The following is a 24228-nucleotide window of genomic DNA, read 5'->3' on the forward strand; positions in this document are numbered from 1 at the left end:
TTCTGTATTTTTGTCAATATTTACTGTTAAAATTAGTTTTCTCCTGCATATAAAGTTCAATTTTGGCGTCCCTTTGTGAAAACCAGCCACTTCCACCACATCACCTAACCGGTACCTATATAGCCCTGTACGCATGGCAATGTGAAAACTGCATCAAGAGATTAAAACACCAAAAGAAAAAGTTCAAAAAAAAAAAAAAAAAAACACAGATTCTAGATTAAGCAAATTGTGCAGGAAGTAAGGACTAAGATAATGAGAGGGGGAACTTTGGATTAATCGAGTAGAGAATTTGTGGCTCTTTGTTGTAGTGAATCTGCCTGCACCTCTTCTTTAAAAACAGCTTAGGAGATTGTGTGGTTTTGAAGTTCTCTCTAGATGTTTGTTGCTGTTCTTTGTCTTTCTGTGTAGCTTCTGTTGCTGATTGTGTTTCAGTTTTTACTGGAGTGGTTTGTTTGGTTATAAAAGTTTCAATTATATATTCACTATAAAAAAAGTTAGGTGATGAACAATGGTCTCCAACTAACTTTCCTCACTTGTACTTATGACTCAATAAATATAAAAAGGGTAGAGATAAGATTTTTAATTTCCAAGATCTATTGGTCTGCAAATTGTCGGCATTCCTTATCTAATGCCAAGTATCTGAGTTTAGCTGCTTGTAGGATAATATAGCAATGGTCCTACTGAAGGTGATAGAGTGACAAGATCGAGATAGGGGGCTTGTTTGGTAGCATGTGAAACTTCGCAAAAATTGATTCATGTGAGAAAAAAATAAAAATGTTTGGTATAAAAAAGTGATTTTTTTTTTTAGTGATTTTTTTATTCAAATAATAGTAAAAAGTGATTGAAGTGATATAAATAATAATAAAACGTGATTGAAGTGATATAAAAAGTAAGAATGCTGATAATTAAAAAAAATCATGATATAACATTTTATGCTTACATGACTTAAAAAGAGAAAAAAATCATTTGGGATCAAGCAGTTAAAAAAAAGGGAAACAACAATGGGAAAATGTGAAGACAAATGCTAGTTAGAGTACTAGCAGTAGATTCTCTTTGATTTTCTCTAAGTTTGGGGGCACAAAACTACTTTTACTTCTCTATAAAAATATATTTCACAATAACTTCCCTTACCTTTCTTTCCGTATACCATTAAAATATTATTTCTTTACAAAATACAAGTTCCCTATCTACCATTACTTTTTTCACAAAATACTAACACAATCCATAATTAAAGACAAAAAGATGAAAGATGATAGATGAAGGAGAAATGTTTATATTAAAATTATGTATAGAGAACCACTTTTGGTTCCCTACATATTGGGAAACATTGTAACAACCCTTGAGAGTTGGTTAAATGTAGGGAATATGATGTAGGTAAATTTTTGTGGTTTTTTTGAAAATTTCCTTAAACATAAAGAAGAAAATGTCATATTTGTTGTTAATGCTCTTAGAAGATGATATACGATTGTTGTATAATTGAGATGACGTTAATTAATTCAAAGGCTAATTTTTATTGTTATATTATTCCAATTATATAACAGTCCACTAAATAGCGTTACGGGAGAAAAGACTTACCGGTAAAAGTAGTAAGGACAATCTCATACTCTTGTCCCACCTTGACTTCGGAGAGTGGGACTGGTTCATCTTCTGCCAAGTCATCAATGGGGGAAAAGCGACCTTGTTTCTGTCTATAAAGTGGTATGAACTCGAAGTAAGAAAAAGAGGGAATTACTGCAAAGGTGACTTTCTCTGGGGGTAGAGAGGGATCCACATTCACCCCAATCCAGCTCTCAGTTGATCCATAATCAGCACTCACTAGCGGCAACTCTCCAGCATAATGCCTTAATTTTTTCTTGTATGGTTGCATTGAGCCTGTGAGTATAGAACAAACATATTTTGCATTTGGCCAAAGCTTAGGAATCAAACCACCCCAATTCAGATTTTGTAACTCCTCACAGCACCCTTCGATTTTTGAAGCCAAACAAGGGTGTGGGGAGATGATTTTCAAGACAGATTTTCTCATTTTTGGTAAATTGATTCTTTGACTCAGGCTGCCTTCTCTGATGTCATTGCATATTTCTTTCCAATTCTCTTCAAAAGCACTAAACGCCTGCACTATGCTGTAGGCAAAGGTGGAGGTTATAAACTCTACTTCTTTGGAAAAGAAGAGCCCCAGGAGGAGATGGCAGTAGGTGGATTGCTTGTAATCTCCACTTGAAATTACTTCTTCTGGGCTGCAAGTGAAAGACTTTGTTATTTCTTGTTTGATCTTGAACTCCTCGCTTGCATAGTAGTGGGTTGTGGCTGTTCCTACTGCTAATCCTCCTTTTGTTTTGAACTGTTTGCTGCTGTAAATGAACTCTAGAATCTTCCCTCCTTCTCTTATTGGATAAACCCTATAACCCACAAAAAAAAAAAAAATGGTATATAAAAAAAAGAAGAAGAAGGAGAAATGGAAATGTTGAAAGAAAATGATGAAGATCATAAGAATCTGAACCTTGATCTGTAAGCTGCTGCCAACCTAAGAATCTGAAGAGTGGTCTGGGCACTATGGCGTGTAAAGGGCACGTACTTCTGTCTTCCTTCTGTTGTTCCAGAACTACAAACCACGACCACCCATAACAGGAATTAAGGTGGGAATATATATGCTAGAAGAACAACCTCTTTACAAAGTGAAAAACAAAAGCTATGTGATAGGACATTAAAAAACAAAAAAAATAAAAAAAAATAAAAAAATAAAAAATAAAAAATTAGAGCAACTTTGAGGTACCCAATAAAAAAAAACAGAGATAAGAACATAAAGAAAGAGCCAATGAGAGAAAATGATATATATATATATATTCTTATTCCTTTTTCCTCCCATGACAAAATGTAAAAACAAATAAAATATTACCTTAAGGAGAGAGTAGTCATAGGCTGTTGAGTGAGCGAAGAAGAAGTATCCCCATCTGCAATTCTCAGAATATAAGGCTCAAAATCTGCATGTGAGGCAAGGGGAACCATGGATGTGAAAAGAGATTCAAGGGCACATGAGTCCATCTCATGGATATTGATGTCCCCCAACCATTTTTTGAGATATTCGACACCGTGGTTGAGCTCAAGAATCCGGCGAAGTGTCTGAGTTTGAACTTTTCCGGCGTTCTCCGACAGGTTGTCGAACCAGTCGATGATGTCATAGCCGTATTTGGCGCTGCTCTTGTTGTTGGTCGTCACAGCTGCTTCCATGATATATAGAGAAGACTCCCAGAAGCCCCACAACTTGATATACTTCAATTCCTCTTGGGTTTTATGCTTATCTAACAAAAGCTCAAAAGCTCAACAAGCCTAGCTCTTCATTTTATTTCAGAAACCCCACAATGCTAATGGTACGATAGTTTATAGACCACAAGAATATATACCGTTAGATACCCAATTCCGATAACCAAAAGGTGCAGATAAAAAGCGAAGTGTTAACCTTTATCAAAAATCAAGGAAAAAAATATAAATAAATTAATTGATAAAAAAGTTTGAATAATTTCTCATAGTTTTTTTGTTTTGGTAGAGGGCAAGATATTTTCATTTAGGAAAGACGTGGGCGCTAGTATGGACCAAAACCCACCTGCCACTGGCCTTGACAGCTTAGCATCATGCTATTTTCCCTCCAATTTATGAGCCACCATTTGAAAACGATACGCATTAATTTTATGTCATTATGTTTCATTCCAACTCAAATGCCAGTTTCATTTCGATGAAATGAATACTGGTTGGTTAGAGCGTCTCCAGCATATACTCTAAAACTCTTATATTGTCTAAATTTAAATAATATGAGCTAAAACTCTTCCTCAACAAATTATGTATTCGGTTATTTAAATCATAATTTTGCTACATTGAAAATCTAAAAGTAGGTTATTACTGTTCATAAATGTTAAATTTGTTTACTATTTCTCTTTTCTCTCTCTTTCCATCGCTCAATCTCTCTTAATTTGTTGTCGCACCATCTCCCTCGGAAGAAAGTCTCTCATCTTTTCTCCCTATCGCTATCTAGTTAATTCACTCATTCTTTTGTTTTCTCTTCTCTTTATATTTGTACGTGCGTTGCTTTTCCTCTGCAATGGCATCGACTCTGAGTGCTATTGTAACACTTCAAGAAAATTAATTAACTGGTAATTGACCCCATGATACGCCTCCCAGCCTTATTTCTCTCGGAACAAGACTTAGAGATCTCATCCCCCCAAAGAGAGACTGCAGTGGAAGACTTTAGTTAAGGGATAGAGATAACAATAATTTAAAACCACAATCTTAATAACCAGAGTAAACTCAAAGTATCATAACATAACTGGATCTCCAAATGTATTGGTCAAAGACCGGTCATCAAAATAATACATATCATGAAAGGCTGTTCTGAAAATACTAAGGCCTACTATATGTTTGACAAAATAAAGCATAAGGATGATCTTGAGCAACTCCAGATGAACAGACCCGTCAACATCCCACATTGACTTGAGCCCTACAGGGTCCAAGTCCTAAAAAATGATCCTGAGCAAATTCGTCATAATGACTAGGTGTCTCCTTGGATCCATTCTCATCTAAGCTAGCTAAATGGTGTAGTTATACATAATGGATGTGAAAGAATATAAGGGTAAGTCCAACGAGTTAGTGAGTAAAAATGCACACGATGTACATGCTATTTGAAAGATGAACTCAGTTGTTAATAAATTGTATGCAGCATTGTGACGTGACAATTATTCATGGATGCAATATAGATATAATATATGTTGTAACTATGAGAATCAAATGATAGTTTAAACTGTATGGTCTACCTGATATATTACACATTCTCAGCAGGGTTGACGCTGTCCCAAGGGACTTGTAATACAATGCCGGTTCCCCGACCATTGAACTTTACCGTTCATGACACTAGCAGCACAACCGAGTTCGACTTTAGGTGGCCCACTCTACTAATAATGTACATCTTGTAGTGATCCATAAATCAAACATGGTTGCGCCAGTCACAAAACAACCATTTGATCCAAGACCCATATAATACACCTATACTTTTGACCATAAAGTTAACATGTATAGTAAGTCCATAGCCGTTATCTCGCACGTACCAGTGTACCATGTCATAAGATACAGTTAATCTTATCTGTCTAAAACATGCATGCTCTTACAAATAATAGAGTTCATAGTATATCAAAATGTATTTCATGAGAGTTGTAAAGATGCATGTTTGGTACACAAAATAGTCGTACAATGCGAAAAAATAATGACAAGTATCCATGTGAGTTTGTACTTACTCGGGTTGTATTGTTCCTCCAAAGATTCCTCTAGAGTTTCTACACTCTCCAAATCTGTGAAAAGGCCTAACATTAGTTCTATACCCGAGCTACAACAAGCCATTGTCCTAAGACTTAAAAACAGAGGTTTTGCCTGGCCAGCGAACGTTCTATCATACTGGACGAATGTTCGGCTAGTAGAAGCGAACGTTCTTTGGTGGGCATAAAACTCATCTCAAACCAAACTAGCTTCTAATCATTTCTAAACAAGTTCTAAGGCTACCAAATGGATTCCTAAGATACTCATAGCCCAAAATAACATCTTCATGCTGAATAAAACACGTAAATAAATATCGAAACGCTAACTAATGCTTAAATTGAGATTAAAACCTAAAACGACAACATAAGCCAAAATCTACAATCAAGCTATGGAAAGAATGTTTAAACAAAGTAACAACTAAGTAAAACACGAGCAAAATCAAGAAGGTTACCTATCTAGAGCAAGAACCTTCAAGAAAGCCTTCCTTCTTCTCTCACAACTCACCAATCATTCAAGCAGAGTTTCTCTAGGGCTCAGATGGCAGAATGAAGCTTATAAGGATGTGAGAAGGGGTATTTATAGGGTTTAGAAAAGCTTAGGGCACTGCTGTGACAGTTTTGCAAAGGAGCGAACGTTCGGTGGTCCATGGCCAAATGCTCGGTGTACTATGTGCACAGTGTTTCATGGTTACGGGCGTCCGTGTGGTCATTACCTAGCGCTCAACATTGATCAATGAACGTTCGGTGTACAGTTTTACGCAACAATGGCTTGGTTTAGGGCCGAATGTTCGGTGGTCTTTCTACGCTGAACGTTTGGTTAGAATCGAAAAACCCCAAAAACTCCTCCTAATGGCTTCTAATGAACCAAGAAACGTTGCTAATCTTCCGACTAAGTTGATCACAACCTAGTAATTTCCCGGGGCACTACACTAAGAGACATCTAGAACATGTGTAACTAGGACAGAATCAACACTTGCTTTTTGGAGGGGCTAAAGTATGAATGAGTGGTCAAATTTATTTTTGGTAGGAGCCAAACCTAGTCTCTAAGCATAAAAATACATACATACTTAGCTTAGTAAAAAAAATTTAAGAGAATAATTGAAAACCAAGAGTGCCTATGGCTAGGGGTGGGCAAAAACCCACCTAACCAGCAAACCCGCCCCGTCTCGCCCTGAGCGGGTTTTATGTATATTTTTGCTGGTTCAGGTAGGATCTCTCCAACCCGTGCGGGGCGGGGTGGGTTGCGGGTATAGAGATTTATTTCCTACCGGTACCCGCCCCGCCCTGATCCTACCCGCCCAAGTATAAAACTAAAAACCCTAAGTTCCTAACTCTATCTCTCTCTATTATGTCTCTAACTTTCAGCCGCCGTCTCTCCCTCTCTCCCTCTTTCAGTCTTTCATCTCTTGCTCTCTCTCCATCTCTCTTGCTCGCTCTTTCTAGTATGTTGTCTCTCCGTCTCTCGTTTGCGCTGCCATTCCACCTCAAATCATGGGCTATTGTGCTGCTCCCACCTCCACTCTACAGACCACCATCCAGGTTTTTCTCTCTCTTTCTAGACCTCTTTCATGAATGGAAACCAAGAGATATCTTTTATCATTAAGATCTAATCATTCTTTGGTTTTCTATTCCATTGTTTATAGGTTTGATGTTGGGTTGTGTTTGTTTGTTTCTTGGTATTTTGATGTAGGGTTTGTTTGAAAATGGAGGACAAGAAACCTGCAGAATAGACGAAAATGGAGGAGAAGAACCCAACCTGAACAACCCGCATCGATCCGCCCCGCCCCACACAACCTGAACCCGTACGGATATTGTTAATTTTGCTAGGGTGATGGGTTAAAAAATCCAAAACCCGTAGGGTGCGGGGCGGGTGGAAAAAAGGCCGATACCTGCCCCTCCCTGACCCGTGCCCACCCCTAGCTATGGCCCCCCTTGATCTATACATGGGTTCGTCTCTTGGCGTAACTCACTAGTCCTATATTGACAAGACAAGGAGTGCTAACTTATATAGAGTGAGTGATTTATAAAGATAGTCATAAGTGCTCAGTCCCCTATTGTCTAGTTACGAGATTGAATTGAGCTTTATAAAGAATTCTATGGAAGCTCAAAATTGACTAATTATTTTGGAGTAATAGCGCATATGTAGCTAGCTTCTTCTTTTTTTTTTTTTTTTTTTTTTTCTCTCTGGATTGTTACTAATGGTATTAGACCACTGTAACGAACCTGATGAAAATCAGTTAATTGGTAACTATCTTCATGGTTCGCCTTCCAGCTATATACCTCGCAGGACAAGACTCAGGGATCATAACCTTTCATAAGCGAGAGACCTCAGCATAAGACTTTCTAGACTTTAGGAATAGGAATAGAGAGTAGTAATAAAACATTCACACAACATTCACTAGAGTAAACATAATTACTCATAGATTAAAAGAAATCACCAAATGTATCGCTTATCAGACCGTCACTACAACAGAAGCGGTTACATCCTCAAAACATAATTGTCTTACAGAAGATCAACAGAACAAATCCTAAGTTTAAGTAATGCTAATGAGATAATAATCTCGATCATCTCTGCCCGGGTAGTTCCTCCATCATTCCACATGGATGTCAACCAAACCAGGTCCATGTCTTCAAAGATAACTCTAATTAGGTCCTGAGCAATCACCCAAGTTCGGTCCATAGGCATCTCCGTCTATGCTAGCTAAACCACATAATTATTCAAAATGAAGGAGAAAGACATAAAATAAAAAGAATTGGGTAAGTCTAAGACTTAGTGAATATTAACGTAAATAATGCACATGCTAGTTTTTGTAATGAACTATGGTTTTTATAAAGTATGCAATAATTCCATCATGACAGTTTATCCAAGGTGTGATATAGATATATAATAAATGTATATGATATAAAGTAACAATCATAGTTCAACAGTATGGTCTACCTGTAATATTACCCATTCTCAGCAGGGTTGGTGCTGCCCCGAAGGACCTGTAATACAATGCCGATGCCCCAGCCATTTTACGTTACTGTACATAATATTAGTGGCACGACCGAGTCCGACCTCGGGTGGCCCACACTGCTAATGATGTCCGTCCTGTAGTGACCAAGTCATTTGGAAATGACTGTGTCTGGTCACGAAATCATTGGATTCAAAGCCCATATAACACTCACACTTTTGACCATAAAGCTAACATGTATAGTAAGCCCATGACCATTATACTGCACGTACCGGTATACCATGTCATACGATGTAAATTATCTTGTCTATATTTTACATGCATGTTTCTTTACAAGTCTCACTTTTACTAACATATTCAGCACAACGTTTTTCTAAAAAATGCTAGAGTTTATGTGCAACAAGTATAAATCGTAAGAGTTGTAAATATGCATGTTTTGGTACACAAAATAGACGTGCAGTCAATGAAAATAACAACGCAAGCATTATGTGAGTTAAAACTCACCTGAGTCTACTAAGTCCTCTGAGTAAACCTCCAAACGTTGCGGGTCCTCCAAATCTGTGAAAAGCCTTCTATTAGTCCTAAGTCTAACTTAAAACAACCTAAAAAACATGAAAACTGGAACTATAGGATGACTTGGTTAAAATGGCATTTTCCCTGCATTGCTCCTGATCGTACGTCCGCCAAGAAAGTTTAAGGTAGAACCTCATTTGTTCCAAACGTCCACCTATCCTCCCAAATCATTTCTAAACTTGTCTAAATGAATTTTCTAAGACCTCCTATCTCCAAATGAAGTCACCATGCAAAACATAATACATCCGATCAAGACAAACGCTAACTTAACAAGATTAAAGCACACTCTAGCTAGAACTAAAAACTAACAGCTAAGCTGGCATTAGAACAACGTAACAACTAAATAATGAGCTAGGTTAAATATCGTTACCTCCTTGAAGATAAACTTTAAGAACTCCCTCTCCGATAGCACAAAAGCTCACAAAACACACTAACAAAGGTTTCTGGGAGCCTGGGGGCGTGAATGGGTGTGAAGTAGCGAAGGGGGGGTAGGGGTATATATAGGTGAAGAGAAGCTGAGACGCTCACCAATTATTCTGAAAAGTAGCAGATGTCCGGTACTATTGGGGCGTGCGTCCGGTATTGTTTACGCAGCGGTCCAAAGGCTGTAGCGTACGTCTAGGTATTATTCAAAGGTTTTCCAAAAAGCAGTGTACGTCCGAGTAATCCTCATGCATACATCTATGTGGTCCCCAATGTACTGTTGTCAGCGTACATATGGTGGCCCCCTGCGTACTTTCTCTAATAACGACTGGGGCGTACGTCCAGTAACCTTAGCGTACGTCCAGTCAGAAAGTTCAAAATACCCAAAGTACCCTTCCAGTTGTTCTTAGTGACTCAAAACCCAAATTAAGCCTCTAACTAAGTTACATAAGCTTAGTTAATTATTTGGGTCACTACAACCACCTAGTAACACTAGGCCATATGGTATTTAACACAGCATGACGTGGCCCTAACGAGGACGCCATGCGTTTAAGAGGGAGAGTTTGTAACACTTTGGTTCAATATTAGGAAGATAAGGAGCAACCAACATAGAGTTGGTGGTTTATAAAGATAGTTGTAAGTGATAAGTCTCATATTGCCTAATTATTAGGTGAAGTAGAGCATTATAGGAAATTTTAGATAAGCTCTAAATTGACCACTTCTTTTGGAGTAATAGAGTAGATGTAGCTAGCGTTTTTCCTTGAATCTTTACAAAAGGGTTAATATGGTTTTTAATCTCAGATTGGTTGGTTATGGTTAGTCTTAATTAGCTTGGAATTCTCTTGTTGTGTAATGTAATTGTGATTGTGGATTATCATAAGGAATAAGAACAAAGAAGTGGTGGTTCTAGACATTTCTTGAAGCTCGACTTCTAGTCTATTTCTTTAGAAAATGAAAAATTTGTGGTCTTGGAGAGAGGGAGATCTAAATGGGTTGTGCACCTCTCCTTTCTTTCTTTTTAAACAAATGCTACACATCCCAAATTTCTTCTCTCAAATATGGTCCCCAAATGATGTGTCATAATCCTATGCAATCTATTATTTTGGAAAATGTGCCACCATCTCTTGAGATTGTGACACATTATTTCTGAACCATATGTAGGAGAAAAAATTTGGGATGTGTAGTATTTTTCTTCTTTTTATGCTGTAATCAAACGGAAAGGCTTTTTGCTTTCCTTGATTGTTGAGGTTTGAGAGAGAGAGAAAGTGGACCAACCCAATATTGTCGCTCTCCATAATAGCTAATAATTGGTTTTGGTTGATGGAGAGAGAATTGTAGGAAACGAATAAACAAATAATAACTATCACGTGACGAGCACGTGACCATTTTTCTGGTATTCTTCCTAAAATGCCATTTTTTTTCTTAAAAAGATTAAAAAAACTAATATTTAAAAAAAAATAAAAAAAAATGGGTGGCTGAACCACCCAATGAAGAGTGCTTCGGCTACCCTCAAGGTCTATTTTGGGGCTGACCCCCTAGCCAGCCCGAGGCTGGGGGGGTTCATGAGCCACCCCCCATGGCCCGGGGGTGTTCACAATGATCAACTTTGATTTTCTTTTAGTGGGTGCAATGAAAAAAATGATAGGAAAAAAAAAAGAAAAAAAGAAAAGAAAAAAGAAAAGAAAGAAAGAGCAAACATTCTATCGGTTGAAATTAGACAAAAAAAAAAAAGTTGAACAGAGATGATAAATTGAACACTTTGCAATTATATCAACCTCCAAAAGTTGGCTAAAGTAATGGATGTTTTTTATATTTTCATTCGGAATCTACAGCCTTTTATAGATAGGATTGCAGCTTATTCTATAAAAATAACTTTTACAAAATCACACAGTACTGAGAAGAGTGTAATCACATAACTATAACATAATAATGCCTAAAAAAAATAGAGATCGATTTCAATAACATGGAATTATTATGACATGGGATTGCATTAGGAAAATATTAGGGGATCCTATCAGGGATCTTCAGTAGCGCCATGTAATTTTTCACTGTTTTCATAACAACGATCAAGTTTCTGTTTCGCCGCGGTATATTCCAAATCTTTACAATCCTTCCGGTGTTCCTATATGCAATTTCTCTTACATTTGTCCATTATTTTCTTTCACCACGCATAAGTTCCCTCCACTCGTCGATGATTTTGAAAATTATTTCCATCTGGAGAGAAAAAGAGATGTCGAGGGGGAAGTGAGAAGGGATGGAGAGAAGGTGCCCAATGGGGAGCAGAAAAGGGAAGCGGAAGATCCTCTGCGTGCTTCAGAACAAGAAAAAGAGTCATTAACAACATCATCATCATCATCAAACTTTTCTTCATGCCGTATTCATCCATTGTTCGGCTCCCTCTCTTGGGTTGCTTATTTTTGGAACTCCAGGATGTACCCATAATCTACAACATCTAAAGTTTTTATATAAGTCTAATTGATTATTTTCAAATTATAGATATTTAAGTGTGAAATTTTATTTATTCTTTTTTTTTAAAAAAAAGCATTGTCTTGTTTTTAAAGGGAAGAGTTGTTTAAGCATAGTGACATTGGAAATGTTTGATGGCTTTTGGCTAACGAGAAGTTTTGTTAAGGTCATGTCTCCTCACTCTTGATTTTTTATTATAATCATATAGTAATTTTTAAGAGTTTTATTTATTTTTGGAAAAAGTCATATGTAATCCAAAATTAAAGTTGCATTTGAATTTATTTAAGCGAAGTGTTGTTTAAGTAAGGTGACACTGGAAACGTTTGCTGGATTTTGATTAGGATAAATTTTGCTTAAGGTCATGTCTTTTGGCTCTTGTGTTTTTATTAATGTAGACATCCAGTAATTTCTAAGATTTTTTATTTTATTTTATTTTTATTTTTTTTAAGTTGTATCTAGTTGAGCATGAAAGTTTTATTTGAATTTATTTAAGCGAAGAGTTGTTTAATCATAGTGACCTTAAAAACGTTTGATGGCTTTTAACTGACGTGAATTTTGGTTAAGCTCATGTCTCATGTCTCTTGACTCTTGATTTTTTATTTTTTGATTATTTTTATTATAGTCACATAGTAACTTCTAAGCATTTTTTTATTTATCAAAAGTCGTGTCTAATCAAGTACGAAAGTTGTATTTGAATTTAGGAAAAAATGCAAAATCAACCCTTGTGGTATGCCCCCTATGGTATCAAAATGTTCTAAGAGCTCCTTAGGGTATGCATAAATACCAAATTATTCCATGTTGTCAAATTTCATCAAAAAAAGTTGACGGATTACCTTAGTGTACCACATTTGTGCCAATAAAATCATGATATGCCTCACTCATAATAAAAAATGAGGTTAAATACTCTTTTGACCCTGTAGTTTAATGACTTTATTTTTTGTCCCTTGGGTTTGGTTTTGTATTACATCTCATACCTCAATTATGGATAAAGACAAAAATGATACTTTCGTTAAAATTTTGTCAAAAATTTGACAGAAATTCATGTCTGCGCATCTAAAAACTCGACACATGTCCATATTACCTAATTAAAAATTAAATTTTTTTTTTAAAATTAAAAAATTAAAAAAATTAAATTAAATTACAATTAAAAAAAAAATTGTTTTTTGGAAAAGATATGTCTTCCAGCCACCTTTGCCTATTTTGGGGGTGGACGAACCACCCCCAAGTTGCAAATGGAGGTGGCCAAAACCACTCCTAAGGTTGTTAGGGGTGGCTTAGCCACCTCTGTTTAGCTTGGGATGAGCCACCCCTGTTTAGCCTAGGATGTTTTAGTCCACCCCAAAAGGCCAATGAAAAAAAAAAAGAAAAAAGAAATAGGGTTGGCCCTTAGAACCACCCTCAAAACGGCCAAGGGTGGCTTCCAAAAAATAAATTTTAATTTAATTTAATTTTTTAATGTTTTAAATTTTTTTTATTTTTAATTAGGTATATTGACATGTGTCGAGTTTTTAGAGGCGCTGACGTGGATTTTCATCTATTTTTTTACGGAATTTTAACCGAGGTGTCATTTTCGTCTTTATCCATAATTGAGGTACTAGCTGTAATACAAAACAAAACCAAGGGAAAAAAAAAAATAAAGTTGTTAAACCACAGGGGGTAAAAGAGTATTTAACCCTAAAAAATGTAAAAATTAAAATTTGTTTTCAATTTTATATATTTATAGTTTTGATATTTTATATAATTTTGTTTTTTATGAGTGACACGTGTCATGATTGTATTGTCTTTAATATAGCACACTAACGGAATCCGTCAAATTTTTTTTATGGAATTTGACAGCAAGGGCCATTTATTATTTTTGCATACCTTAGGGGGTTCTCTGAACATTTTGATACTAAAATGAACTTATTGCAAAACAGGTAAATCACAGAAATTGATTTTGCAACCTTATGTTAAATTTATTTAAGTGAAGGGTTGTTTAAACATGGTGATTTTGGAAACATTTGACCTTGAAAAAAGTAAGACTAAATTTTTACAGAATTACTCAATCATGCAATGATAAGACCTGTTTCTAGGTTTTTTTGTATAGGTATTAATTGTATTCCTAGTATAGGTCGGCTTTGTATTCTTATTTTAATTGGGGCTTATTCAACTTTAAATTAATAGGCATTTCTTGTACTTAAGTTTAAACATAGTATTCAGTTTATACGTATATTTTTTAGTTATTTTAATATGGTATTAAACTTAGAGGAAATGGGTTGGAATCCTGACTCCGTTAATTCACTATATTTAAATGAAATATTTTATGTGTTAAGTTTTACCTATTAAAAAAGAGTTTGAGCTTACAAGTAACGAAGATTATTAAAATATTAATTAAATAATTAAATTACATCTTTTTATCAGTTTAAGTTTTGAAATTAGTGGTGATTTATGTGTGTGGTGAGAGAACTCCTTATATTTGCTAGCTTTATGAGCACGTATTCGATGGTGCATGCAATAGTAGCCCAAAGCATGTTCTGGATATCCCACAAGTTTCGAGCAAGGTGATCAAAACAAGAAAGAAAAAATTCAACATATCTATCTTCGTTCAATTTATCATGCATTTTCTTTTTAGTTTTCGAATAATTCACGATATGCCACATAGTAAAGTTAATAAATATCAAATCATGAGAGCAACAAAACAGAAAAAAAAAAAACACGTTGAGCGCAACTGTGGCCGGCATTATGATATCCTCAAGGTGGTCGGCAATGAAAACAATATCTTCTATGGGCCCTCAGAAAGAAAGCAGTGGTGTCTTTTCTTTTGAGTCCGTTGACAAAGATGGCTTACTTACTCCACAAAAGTAGGATTATTTAGATTCTTTTCTTTTTTTTCTTTTTTAATGTGCGGTTGAAAAGAGCAACAATCATAAACATCAGTTAATAAAGTATGTTGTTAACTTCTTTCGATTTATAATTATGAGCATTGTCGTTATATGAATTAATAAAGCTGTTCTCCTTTAAGTAGCATTGTCGTGTACTTTGAATTAATGTGTGATTTCATTGAAAGTTTTTTCATTCAATTGAATTCACCTCAAAAAGATGGAAGAAAAGGAGAAGAGCTGAGGATCTGATATTGAGATGTTACTCTGAATTCCACAAATCAAACCACAAATCAAGGAAAAATGTACCCTTTTTCCTCCCCCCAGATTGAACAGAAAAAACAAAAAGAAAAGAACAACCTTAGGAGCAGCAAGACCCCCAGATTAAGGAGAGGCGTCAGCAGTGTCTAGTTTCTCACTTCAACTTAAGCACATCACTTCTATTGCCTAGGAGGAGGGCTTAATCATGCCCCACCCCGCAACAGCCATGATCATCATAGCTTCGGGTTGTCGGAGGTTAGCCTGTGCCTCTGCAATTCGCTCTTTTAAGGGCTGTCATCAGAAGCCACAACTCAAATAGCATATTTTTTTGTCTGAAACTAAAGTGTCTATAGCCTAGGCTTGTATCATTTTGTCCAAGCCCATCCGAGTGATAAACATGGAGGGCTTGTTTCAATAATGGTAACATTATTGATGGCTTTTGTTTTCAGATTCAAATTATCAATCATGGATGTTCTCTTTGTTGGGGATAATGTTTTAAATTCCAATGCTTTTTGTACCTAAGACATTTTAGTTTGTGATGAAAAAAATTGTTAGTAATATAACTTGTTTACGTGTTTTTCTTTATTGAATATTTATCGTGTACATGTAAATTGTATATGAATTGCATTGGATGTAGCTTATGGGTATAAGTAATGAGAATATATATCACACAAAAGATCTTAAACTTTACAATTTTTAATATATTGTTCATAATCAATAATGGAATTGAGCATTCCATTTGCAAAGACAGTAACATTTCAATCATGATGATCTATTTTGATTATGTGAAGTAATGATTTTGTGATGCCAAGTCGAACTAAAATTGTCCTGACAAAGTATGATAGCAGCATAAACTAAAAATTGAAAAGGGAATTTAGAAAGTGAGAAAATAAGAAATAGGGAAGAGAAAGATCCTAGTTGCCATAAATAAGCAAATAGATAAATAATTCTAAAAGACTGAAATTTAATTGATACTTCAAAACTGCCTTGCAAAATAATACAAACCTACCTTTATATAGGCTAAGTTTGAGTACTTTTCAAGCAAAATACTTGGAGAAAAAGAAATAAATAAAACTACAAAAATAACCCTAAACTTGGACACAAAGCAAAATTCTTGTAGACAAAGAAATTAGATATTATTCTAAAATAACCTTTAAATGTTATGTCTGATTCTTTTCATTCTTGTGCTAATTTTTTTTGTTAGTTTATTCCAATTTAGTTGCATATTCTCTTGCATCAGTCTCCCCGGGTTGGAAAGAATTTGTCATCGAATTCAAATCATCTTTGCTTCGATCTTCGCATGTCCAATCAATCCCTTTCATCCTATACTTTTAAACACCAAAGTAATTTGATACCGGAAGATAAACAACTTGCAACCCATAACAACGTAACTGACGTAGCGAAAGATTAAGTAACTACAATCAGAAACATCTTCATCTTCTGACCAAAAGATAAGACAAGCTCAGAAGCTTAAGAAAGATAAAATTTCGCAAAGTATTTGAGAGAAAATTCTCTATTTTGATAATAATTCAATGAGTTTTTGTTTTACATTACAAAGTAACATATTTATATAAGATAAATATTTATAGAGAAAGTAAATCTAATTATAGTAAGGAAATGAAAATAATTAAAGCAAATCAAATCATAGTAAGGAAATGAAATAAAATCCTAATATAAAATTGACAATTAAAGAGAATCGTGACATTTTTTTTTTTTTTTTTTTTTGTACTTTTATTGTTTGAAAACAAGTAAAATTCTGATCAAACGGCGCTGCTCCAATATTATTTTTGATATTTTTCGTTTTCGCCGAAAATATGGGAAATATACCGTCCTACATCAATAACTTTGAATATTAGATCTGAAGTTTCTTGTACCAACTTAAGATAATTCACTCTTCACACATCTTTCATTTATTATGCATGTTGAGTTTATTTTTTGTCTAATTGATTTACTTCATTCATGGTATCTAGTATGTAATCCAATGTGAATACATGTTTAATATTTACATTTACACAAATATTATAGAAGATGTATCTAATTCATGCCATTGTTTACATGAGTTGTTTCTTGCCTCCCATGTGTATTCGAAAGCTTGATAGATTCTGTAATATTAAAGACATTTTTCATGTTAAATATTCATTTATGTAAACTCGAAAGATTTAAATGTTCACTTCACTAAGAATTTTGAGTACATATCGTAGGGATTCATCCATAGGTTATAAAATGTATGATTGTTGGTTTTATCATTTGCAGTTAACGGTTGAGTGAAGTTGTTGCAGAGAAGTCAGGCGGACTGTGCCTTGGCATGAGCACATTTGCTGGTTTTGTATATGATGCTTTTGTGTATTGATGGACTCATGTTGTATATTCTGTATACGTGCGTATGTTTTGAATTAAGTTGTATGTATATGTAGATTATTGTTAAATTTCTTCGGTATCACACTTGTATTTTTTGTTAAGGCCATGAGATTGTTTATTAATGTCATGTGATTAAGGCATTTTGAAATGTTTTTTGTTTTTTAGGTATGTCATTTGATTTTAAAGTTGCAATTGATATATGTTGTGATAATGGATATATTTGAAGTTGTAATGCAGTTGCTAATGGACTTATCGATAGATGTAATTAATTATCAGTGGTGCAACTCCAGAATTTGATTAAAATGCCACAAAAAATTTCAAAAATAAATATGGGGAGGAAATTTGTTTTTTTTTTGTTTTTAGAAATTACCAAATTTTGCTATGTTTTTACTGTTCACATGTCACCAAATAGTAAAAAGGCACTATCCTCGTTTTTAGTCTATGCGCTTTTTGTCATTTTGAAAAGGTCATTAAAGCCACGTCACTAACCATATTGTGACTTTTTTGGCCCAAAAAGTCACTATATGGCAGTCATTAAACTCATACATTTTTATAGTGCCAACATGACATGAAGAAACCAACGTCCAAATTATTATTAGGAGGAATTGATAAAATAAAATAAAATAAAAAATTCAATCCCAATAAAATCAACATAACCAATTTCCTCATGACGCAATTGAGATCCTTCATTATGTGGACTTTCATCAAACATATGGTAGTAATTATTTTCTTCAACATATCTTATTGAATCAGCTACAAACTTAACTCTTCGAATAAATCTTCGTGAGGATAGAAGTCATAAATTGGTGGAGTGACCCAAGCTACAAAAAAATCTTTCTCAATAAATTTATCTTCCTCCTCCAAATGAGATGAAGATGGGCTTGATATTTTCTAACAAAAGTTAAGGCTGTGAAAGTGTCAGAAAATTCTGGAAGCTCAACTCTGAAACTTAAGTCTCCATGTTAATCATTCTGACCACATTGTTCCTGAACCAGAATAAGATTATGATACGGGTTCTCGAAATTGGATTTTGAATCGCAACTATCAATATCACAATGCATCTCCAAGTTTTGTGCCACTAGACATTAGGTTAACTCTGCAAATTGCCTATGCACGTCTTGCACACTATGTTCATGGTAGGCGACTTCCTCATTTGGAACCTGTCCACGCCAACCACGACCACGAGCCATGAAAAGCTAATAAAAAAATTATCCGAAGAAGACGCTAAGCTCTAATACCAATTGACGCCGAGCATAATTAAGATTGTTCTAACACTGTATTATAGCAGAAAAAACTAAGAATTGAAGATTAAAAAAGGAATTCAAAAATCACTGCAAAAAAAAGGGTCAATTATAGATGTTAGGGATAGTGACATTTAGAAGAAGAAAAAAAGGGCACTAAATGCGTCATTCTATTATTCAAATGACACCATTTTTCAAGTAGTGTCATTTGAATAGTGTTAAGTAATAATTCTAAAATTGAGATCTCACTCTAATAGGCATTTTATGGCACAAATTTAAACACTTAAATCTTAAAGTTTAAATGAAAATATATATGTATCCATGTGCTGCTTGCAAGTTGCACTGATAAGTAGTGGTGTCGAACATATGCATGTGGTCTACTTTTCATATGTGCGTATCTAAACATGTCTTTTTCTTTTCCTTCTCGGTTTTTCTTACCACTATATACTTGGTCATTTACACTTAATTCTCATGGTTAAACTAATGATTAAGTGATTAAATATACATCTTCCTATCAGCTTAATCGTTTGGGATAACTTGTAATTTAACCTGGTATCAGAGCTAAAAGTCTTGGGATCGAACATTGATTCTGTCAATTCATCCCCCATTTAAATTAAATATTCAACGTGTTGGGCCTCACATATTAAAAGGAAGTTTGAACCCACACGTGAGGGGTAGTGTTAAACTAATGATTAAATGATTAAATTTACCTCTTTCTATTAACTTAAGCTTAAATACGGTTACGATTAGTGGTTATTGGCTAAAACCGCTAACTGTAATCGCCTCCGCTAACAGCTTAAGCGATTAACTTGCGACACAAGCTTGTTGTCGTAAGACAAATAATTCGTTATGTGTTACCGAAAAAACCTTATAAATATATTGTACAAATGAATCTTTTTACTTTTGATTCAAGATACTAGCAAGACATACCAGAGTGCTTGCTCACAATCTGTTTGATAAAATTATACATAACAAAATTCGCTTATAATTACCTAATATGCAGATGGCAGTTAATAACCGCACAGATAGCGATTAGTAACCGCATGATCCGAATGCAGTTACTTAAAAGTAATAACAACATAATGTGAATGTAGTTATTGCCAATAATCGTATCCGCATGTACAACCCTATTTAAATCATTTCAATTAATTTTTTTTTTTTTAGTAGAAAATCTTTCATATTTCATTCAAAATAAGATTTAGAGCATAACAGCTATAACATCCCAGAACATAACGCTCTTACATAACATAGCCCAACGCCATGTTAATACAACATCATAGATACAATCAGTAAAATCTCATAATAAAAAACTATCAATGACATCAGCTTCACTAACCCATGCATAACTTCACTTGTGGAACAATTCTCTGCCTTCCAAAAATAGACTAGATCTAAGACATTGGTTTCCCAAATTTCCTTAAAACCTTATTTTACCAACCATGAGAGATAACATCTCACACCAAGTAGCCCAAATTTCCTTTCAATTACTACTATGTCACTATGGCATTAAAAATGGACGGAAAAATAATCATATGTGTACGTGACTATTTTTTAATGTTTCTTAAGGGTATTTTGGAAAGTTCAATGCAAAAATAAAACAAGACTATAAAAATAAAAAAAATAGTAGTTGGAAAGACCTAGGTGTCACTTTAAAAGAGAAATGGTAGATGCCAATTTTTTTTTCTCATATTTGGCTCATATTCTCCAAAAATCAACCATTAGATTTATGGACTTATGTGGATCCTACATAAGTCATTAGTGGACCCCACAAATCTAATGGTTGATCTATTGAATTTATAAGAAAATATGGATCAAATATGAAAAACTTATTGACCCATATCATTTCTCATTTTAAAACTTTGATAGAATAAATATAAAAAATATAGTATACTATATTTTTCTCTTAAAATTTTTATACAAAATTATCATAGTTCACCATATCAACAATATTGCTGAAGTACTTCACAATATATATATATATATATATAAACAAAATTGTTGTTCATAAATAGTAACAATATTGTTTCCCTTCCTTTGCCTGTTTATCCTCTTAACCAAACAAGCAAACAAAAGATCTCTCCTTTTAAAGCCTTCGTCTTTTTCCTTTTTCTGATTAATAGTACCTCATCTGGCAGGTTTGTTTGTTTGTTTGTTTTTTTTTTTTCTTCATGGTCTAGACTTTATGATAGGGATAAAGTTATGATTAGATACGATAATACTTGAATTATAATGCAATTCTAATTCATTAGGATTAGATTATTTAAATTAGTATTAGTTTATTTAATATTAGGATTAGGTTATTAGAATTAGAGTTTATTTGAATTTGAATATTAGAAGTTTAGGTGTTATCACTTTAAGCTTTATCAACTTGTATTTTTATTTAAATTCGTAATTAATGGGAATTAGATTGTGGTTTGTATCCAACCCCAATTGAATTCACTTGTGGTTTGTATCGGGCCCTAATTGGAGTTCATTATCAATACTATTTCCATTCTCATTTTCACATTCATCCACTATTCATCACTTTCATTAGAAATTGCCTATCACTGTAGAGATGATTATCATCTTCCTATCCACTAGCCAGAATATTCCATGCACATGTTAAATTGCAATAAACGTGTTTAATTTACAAGCCACTCAAATCTCAACCCAATCTTTTGTTCATATCTTGTAGGGTTGTCATATATATATATATATGACAACCCTACAAGATATGAACAAAAGATTGTAAGAGATAACGTTATCAATGAGGAAAACAACAACTTCAAATTGGAGAATCAATACAAAACAATGTCAAATTATACAAAAAATAAAAATAAAAATAAAAGAGAAAAAGAATACAGTCTATGAATGGCAAGTAATATATAGCAGCAGAAATAATAGATACTGATAACAGGGCAGCAAGCAAGAAAGATGTCAGAATAATAATTAGAACATATAGTAAGACATAACGTTGTCAATCATAAGAAAACAAGAGCTTCAAAATTGGGGTTGACTTGGTTACAATCATCGAAGGTCCCAAACATATAGTTGGTTTGGGGTGGGTGATCTACAACGGCCGGGGACCATTTGATTCTTATTCACTAGAGCATCGGCCAGCCCTCTTGCCACAACAACCAACAAAAATCATTTGTATTCTATTGACCAATGGAATCAATTGCATGAGCCAAATGTCCCGTAACTTTATTGCCATTGCAACTTGCAACTACACAACACTCGTGCTCAATGCCAAAATAAATAAATAAATTGGGAGCCACCCATAAATCTCTAAAAACATAGCTCCGCGTGGGTAAGTGACGCGCCACATTAAGTCAATCTTAGAGGGTGTTTGGCAAACATCAACTCCCCACAATACTGTTCATAGTTAAAAATATTAAAAAATGAAATAATGATTGATATAGAAAAATGAAAATGTGGTATTGGAAAGTGAAAAAAATTTGTTTTGTAGTGATTTTCTTATTTTAATAGTAATAAAAAGTAAATGATGTGATATAAAAAGTGAATGATGTGATATAAAAGTAAAAATGTTTTGATGATTGTTTTTGAAAAAAAAAAAAAAATGAAGTGAACAGTATAGGAGAATGTGGTGCAATTTAACAAACAAGGTCTTAGTGCTTCGGGTAATTGCGAAAAAAATATATAAGCATTTTTTTTTTTTGCAGTATATGTTCATATGCAAATCTCAGCCTAATTTGTTCTGATTGTACATTATTCTGGACTAAACGAAACTTTTTATTAGAATTACTCACGTTGTATATAATATCAGTTTTTAAAATGCCAGCATTTTGTTTTAGCTTTTACATGGCGTTTTCTCCGTTTTTAGCGGTGTTTTCCTAGAACAGTTGCTAAATTTATTTACCATCGCTTTTAAAAAAATATATTTTCTGATACTACATGTTGGCATACAAAACAAATATTATGCTAAAATACACAACGAATTAACGATGAATCTCAACAAGATAAACCTTGAAACAAATTTAGGAGAAAAAATGATCCTCTGACCTACGACTAGTAGATCACCTTAATGATGGAATACCTCGGCTTTATTTGTAGGTAAGTTAAGAACCCTCAATGATAATTTTACGTTATTTATTACTCCCATCAAGGACTAGGATGTCAGAATAGAATAAATTCTGAATTTAATTCCGTAAATAATCCTTATTTAAAATAAATTATCAAACACCCTAAATTTGTGATAAATTAAATCAGACTAAAATGGTTAAAAATCTGTCGATGTATAAAGAAGATAAAATAGAGTATAGAGGAAAGAGGAGATTATATAAACACGAAGGAAAAATAGAAAATAGAGAATAGAGAATGCAGTGGCTGTACATTGAGACAGGAGTTGCAAGTTGCATCTCCTACAGTAATGCAATTGCTTCTCTTTGGTACAATAATGTCAGAGCTGGTACACTCTAAATAGTAGGAGTATCCACCATAGACACAAAGAGTATCTCAAAAGGGCCCTTTCCCTTTCCCACTTTGATTGCCCCCTGCTTCTTGCTCAGGCCTCACCTTATAATAATATACAGGGGAATCAGGGGCCCTTTGAGCTTTTGTTTTTGTGGTGGATACTCCTATTTAGAGTACATCAGCTCTGGCATTATTGTACCAAAGATCCAGCGGTAATGAGTATATATATATATATATATAATGAAAGTTCCAGGGAGAAGTAAACTAGGTTCCAATTAGTAATTATTGGTTAAAACCACTAAACGGAATCAGAATAGTTGGTTGATTAATTTTAATAATTGGAATTGGTAACCGGTTACACAGTTATGTAATAACCTTCAGGTACTATTTGGTAGTCGGTTATCCGGATCGGTAACCAAGTCTTTTAACTATTTTGGTATTTTGGGTATTGGGCCTACTTTTTGAACTTAATTTAGCCATTTTTTAAAAACAATTATAACTTTTTTGGCCCAATAGGCTAGGCTTTGTTGTGCTTGTGATTAAAAAAGGGACAAAATTTTCCTCCGAACTGGGTTTAAAAAATTTCCTTTAACCTAATCTATAAAAGTGACATGTGTCCCTTAACATGTGAGATGCACATGTTTTTTTTTAATAGCAAGGACAAAGTTTGAATAAATTTTATTAAAAATTCATGTGCATCTCACATAAATTTAAAAAAATGGACACATGTCGTTTTTATAGACTAGGTTGAAGGGAATTCCTCCAACCCAATTTGGTGGAAAACTTTGTCCTTAAAACAAAATGATGTTGTTTTATATATATATATATATATATATATATATATACAAACACACCCTAGCTACCGATTATAGCCAGGTGTATATAAATGCAAAAACCAGTAACCGGACCAGTAAGGCCAATTACTGCTTATTTTCAACCATTTTTAAAAGCAATTGAACCGGCCAAATTTACTCCTCTAATATTCCACACAGGCCACAATCATTCGTAGTGATGGAGAGAGCCAAATTCACTGAATTGTTAGGCGAATTATAATATTTACATTCGATTCAGTAAATGTTAAGTTATTAATTTTGATTTTTCTATTTTAAATGTTATTTGTTTATCTACTTCTCCTATTCCCAACGAAGAGAGAACAATGTTGAACTTTATTATTATTATTATTATTAATATGTATCGGATTGTTGAATTATAGTGCTCAACAAATTCATAGTAGCCCAGCAAATTGGTTGTTACTTTGGCTAGCCGAATGTAGAGTCCTTTTGACTACATGGAGTGCTTAGGCGTTTTATTGTTTAAGTGTAAGCATATGCTTAAGTGAAAGCAAAATTGGAATGTAGAAATTCAGTATGCTTCAAAATTAATGTGA

The 24228-nt window shown here is 34.1% G+C and overlaps 1 protein-coding gene across 1 annotated transcript; it reads right to left on the minus strand.

Moving 5' to 3' along the window:
• Positions 1–8: 8 nt before the first annotated feature.
• On the minus strand, positions 9–3432 carry LOC132181428 (indole-3-acetic acid-amido synthetase GH3.10). The gene is made up of 4 exons (XM_059594636.1): positions 2894–3432; positions 2498–2599; positions 1576–2396; positions 9–148 (listed from the first exon to the last, which is right to left on the minus strand). Exons 1-4 carry the CDS (start codon positions 3223–3225, stop codon positions 105–107), a joined length of 1299 nt encoding a protein of 432 aa, XP_059450619.1. The 5' UTR covers positions 3226–3432; the 3' UTR covers positions 9–104.
• Between the last annotated feature and the right edge of the window lie 20796 nt (positions 3433–24228).

This window comes from Corylus avellana, chromosome ca5 (assembly GCF_901000735.1).
Source record: "Corylus avellana chromosome ca5, CavTom2PMs-1.0".
Taxonomy (NCBI): domain Eukaryota; kingdom Viridiplantae; phylum Streptophyta; class Magnoliopsida; order Fagales; family Betulaceae; genus Corylus; species Corylus avellana.

Excerpts from the sequence above, each read along its gene's own strand:
- LOC132181428 (XM_059594636.1), bottom strand. The coding sequence starts at position 3,225 with ATGGAAGCAGCTGTGACGACCAACAACAAGAGCAGCGCCAAATACGGC. Across the intron at positions 2,600-2,893 it reads ATGACTACTCTCTCCTTAAG|TTCTGGAACAACAGAAGGAA; the intron begins GTAATATTTTAT and ends CGTGGTTTGTAG. Across the intron at positions 2,397-2,497 it reads GCAGCAGCTTACAGATCAAG|GGTTTATCCAATAAGAGAAG; the intron begins GTTCAGATTCTT and ends TGTGGGTTATAG.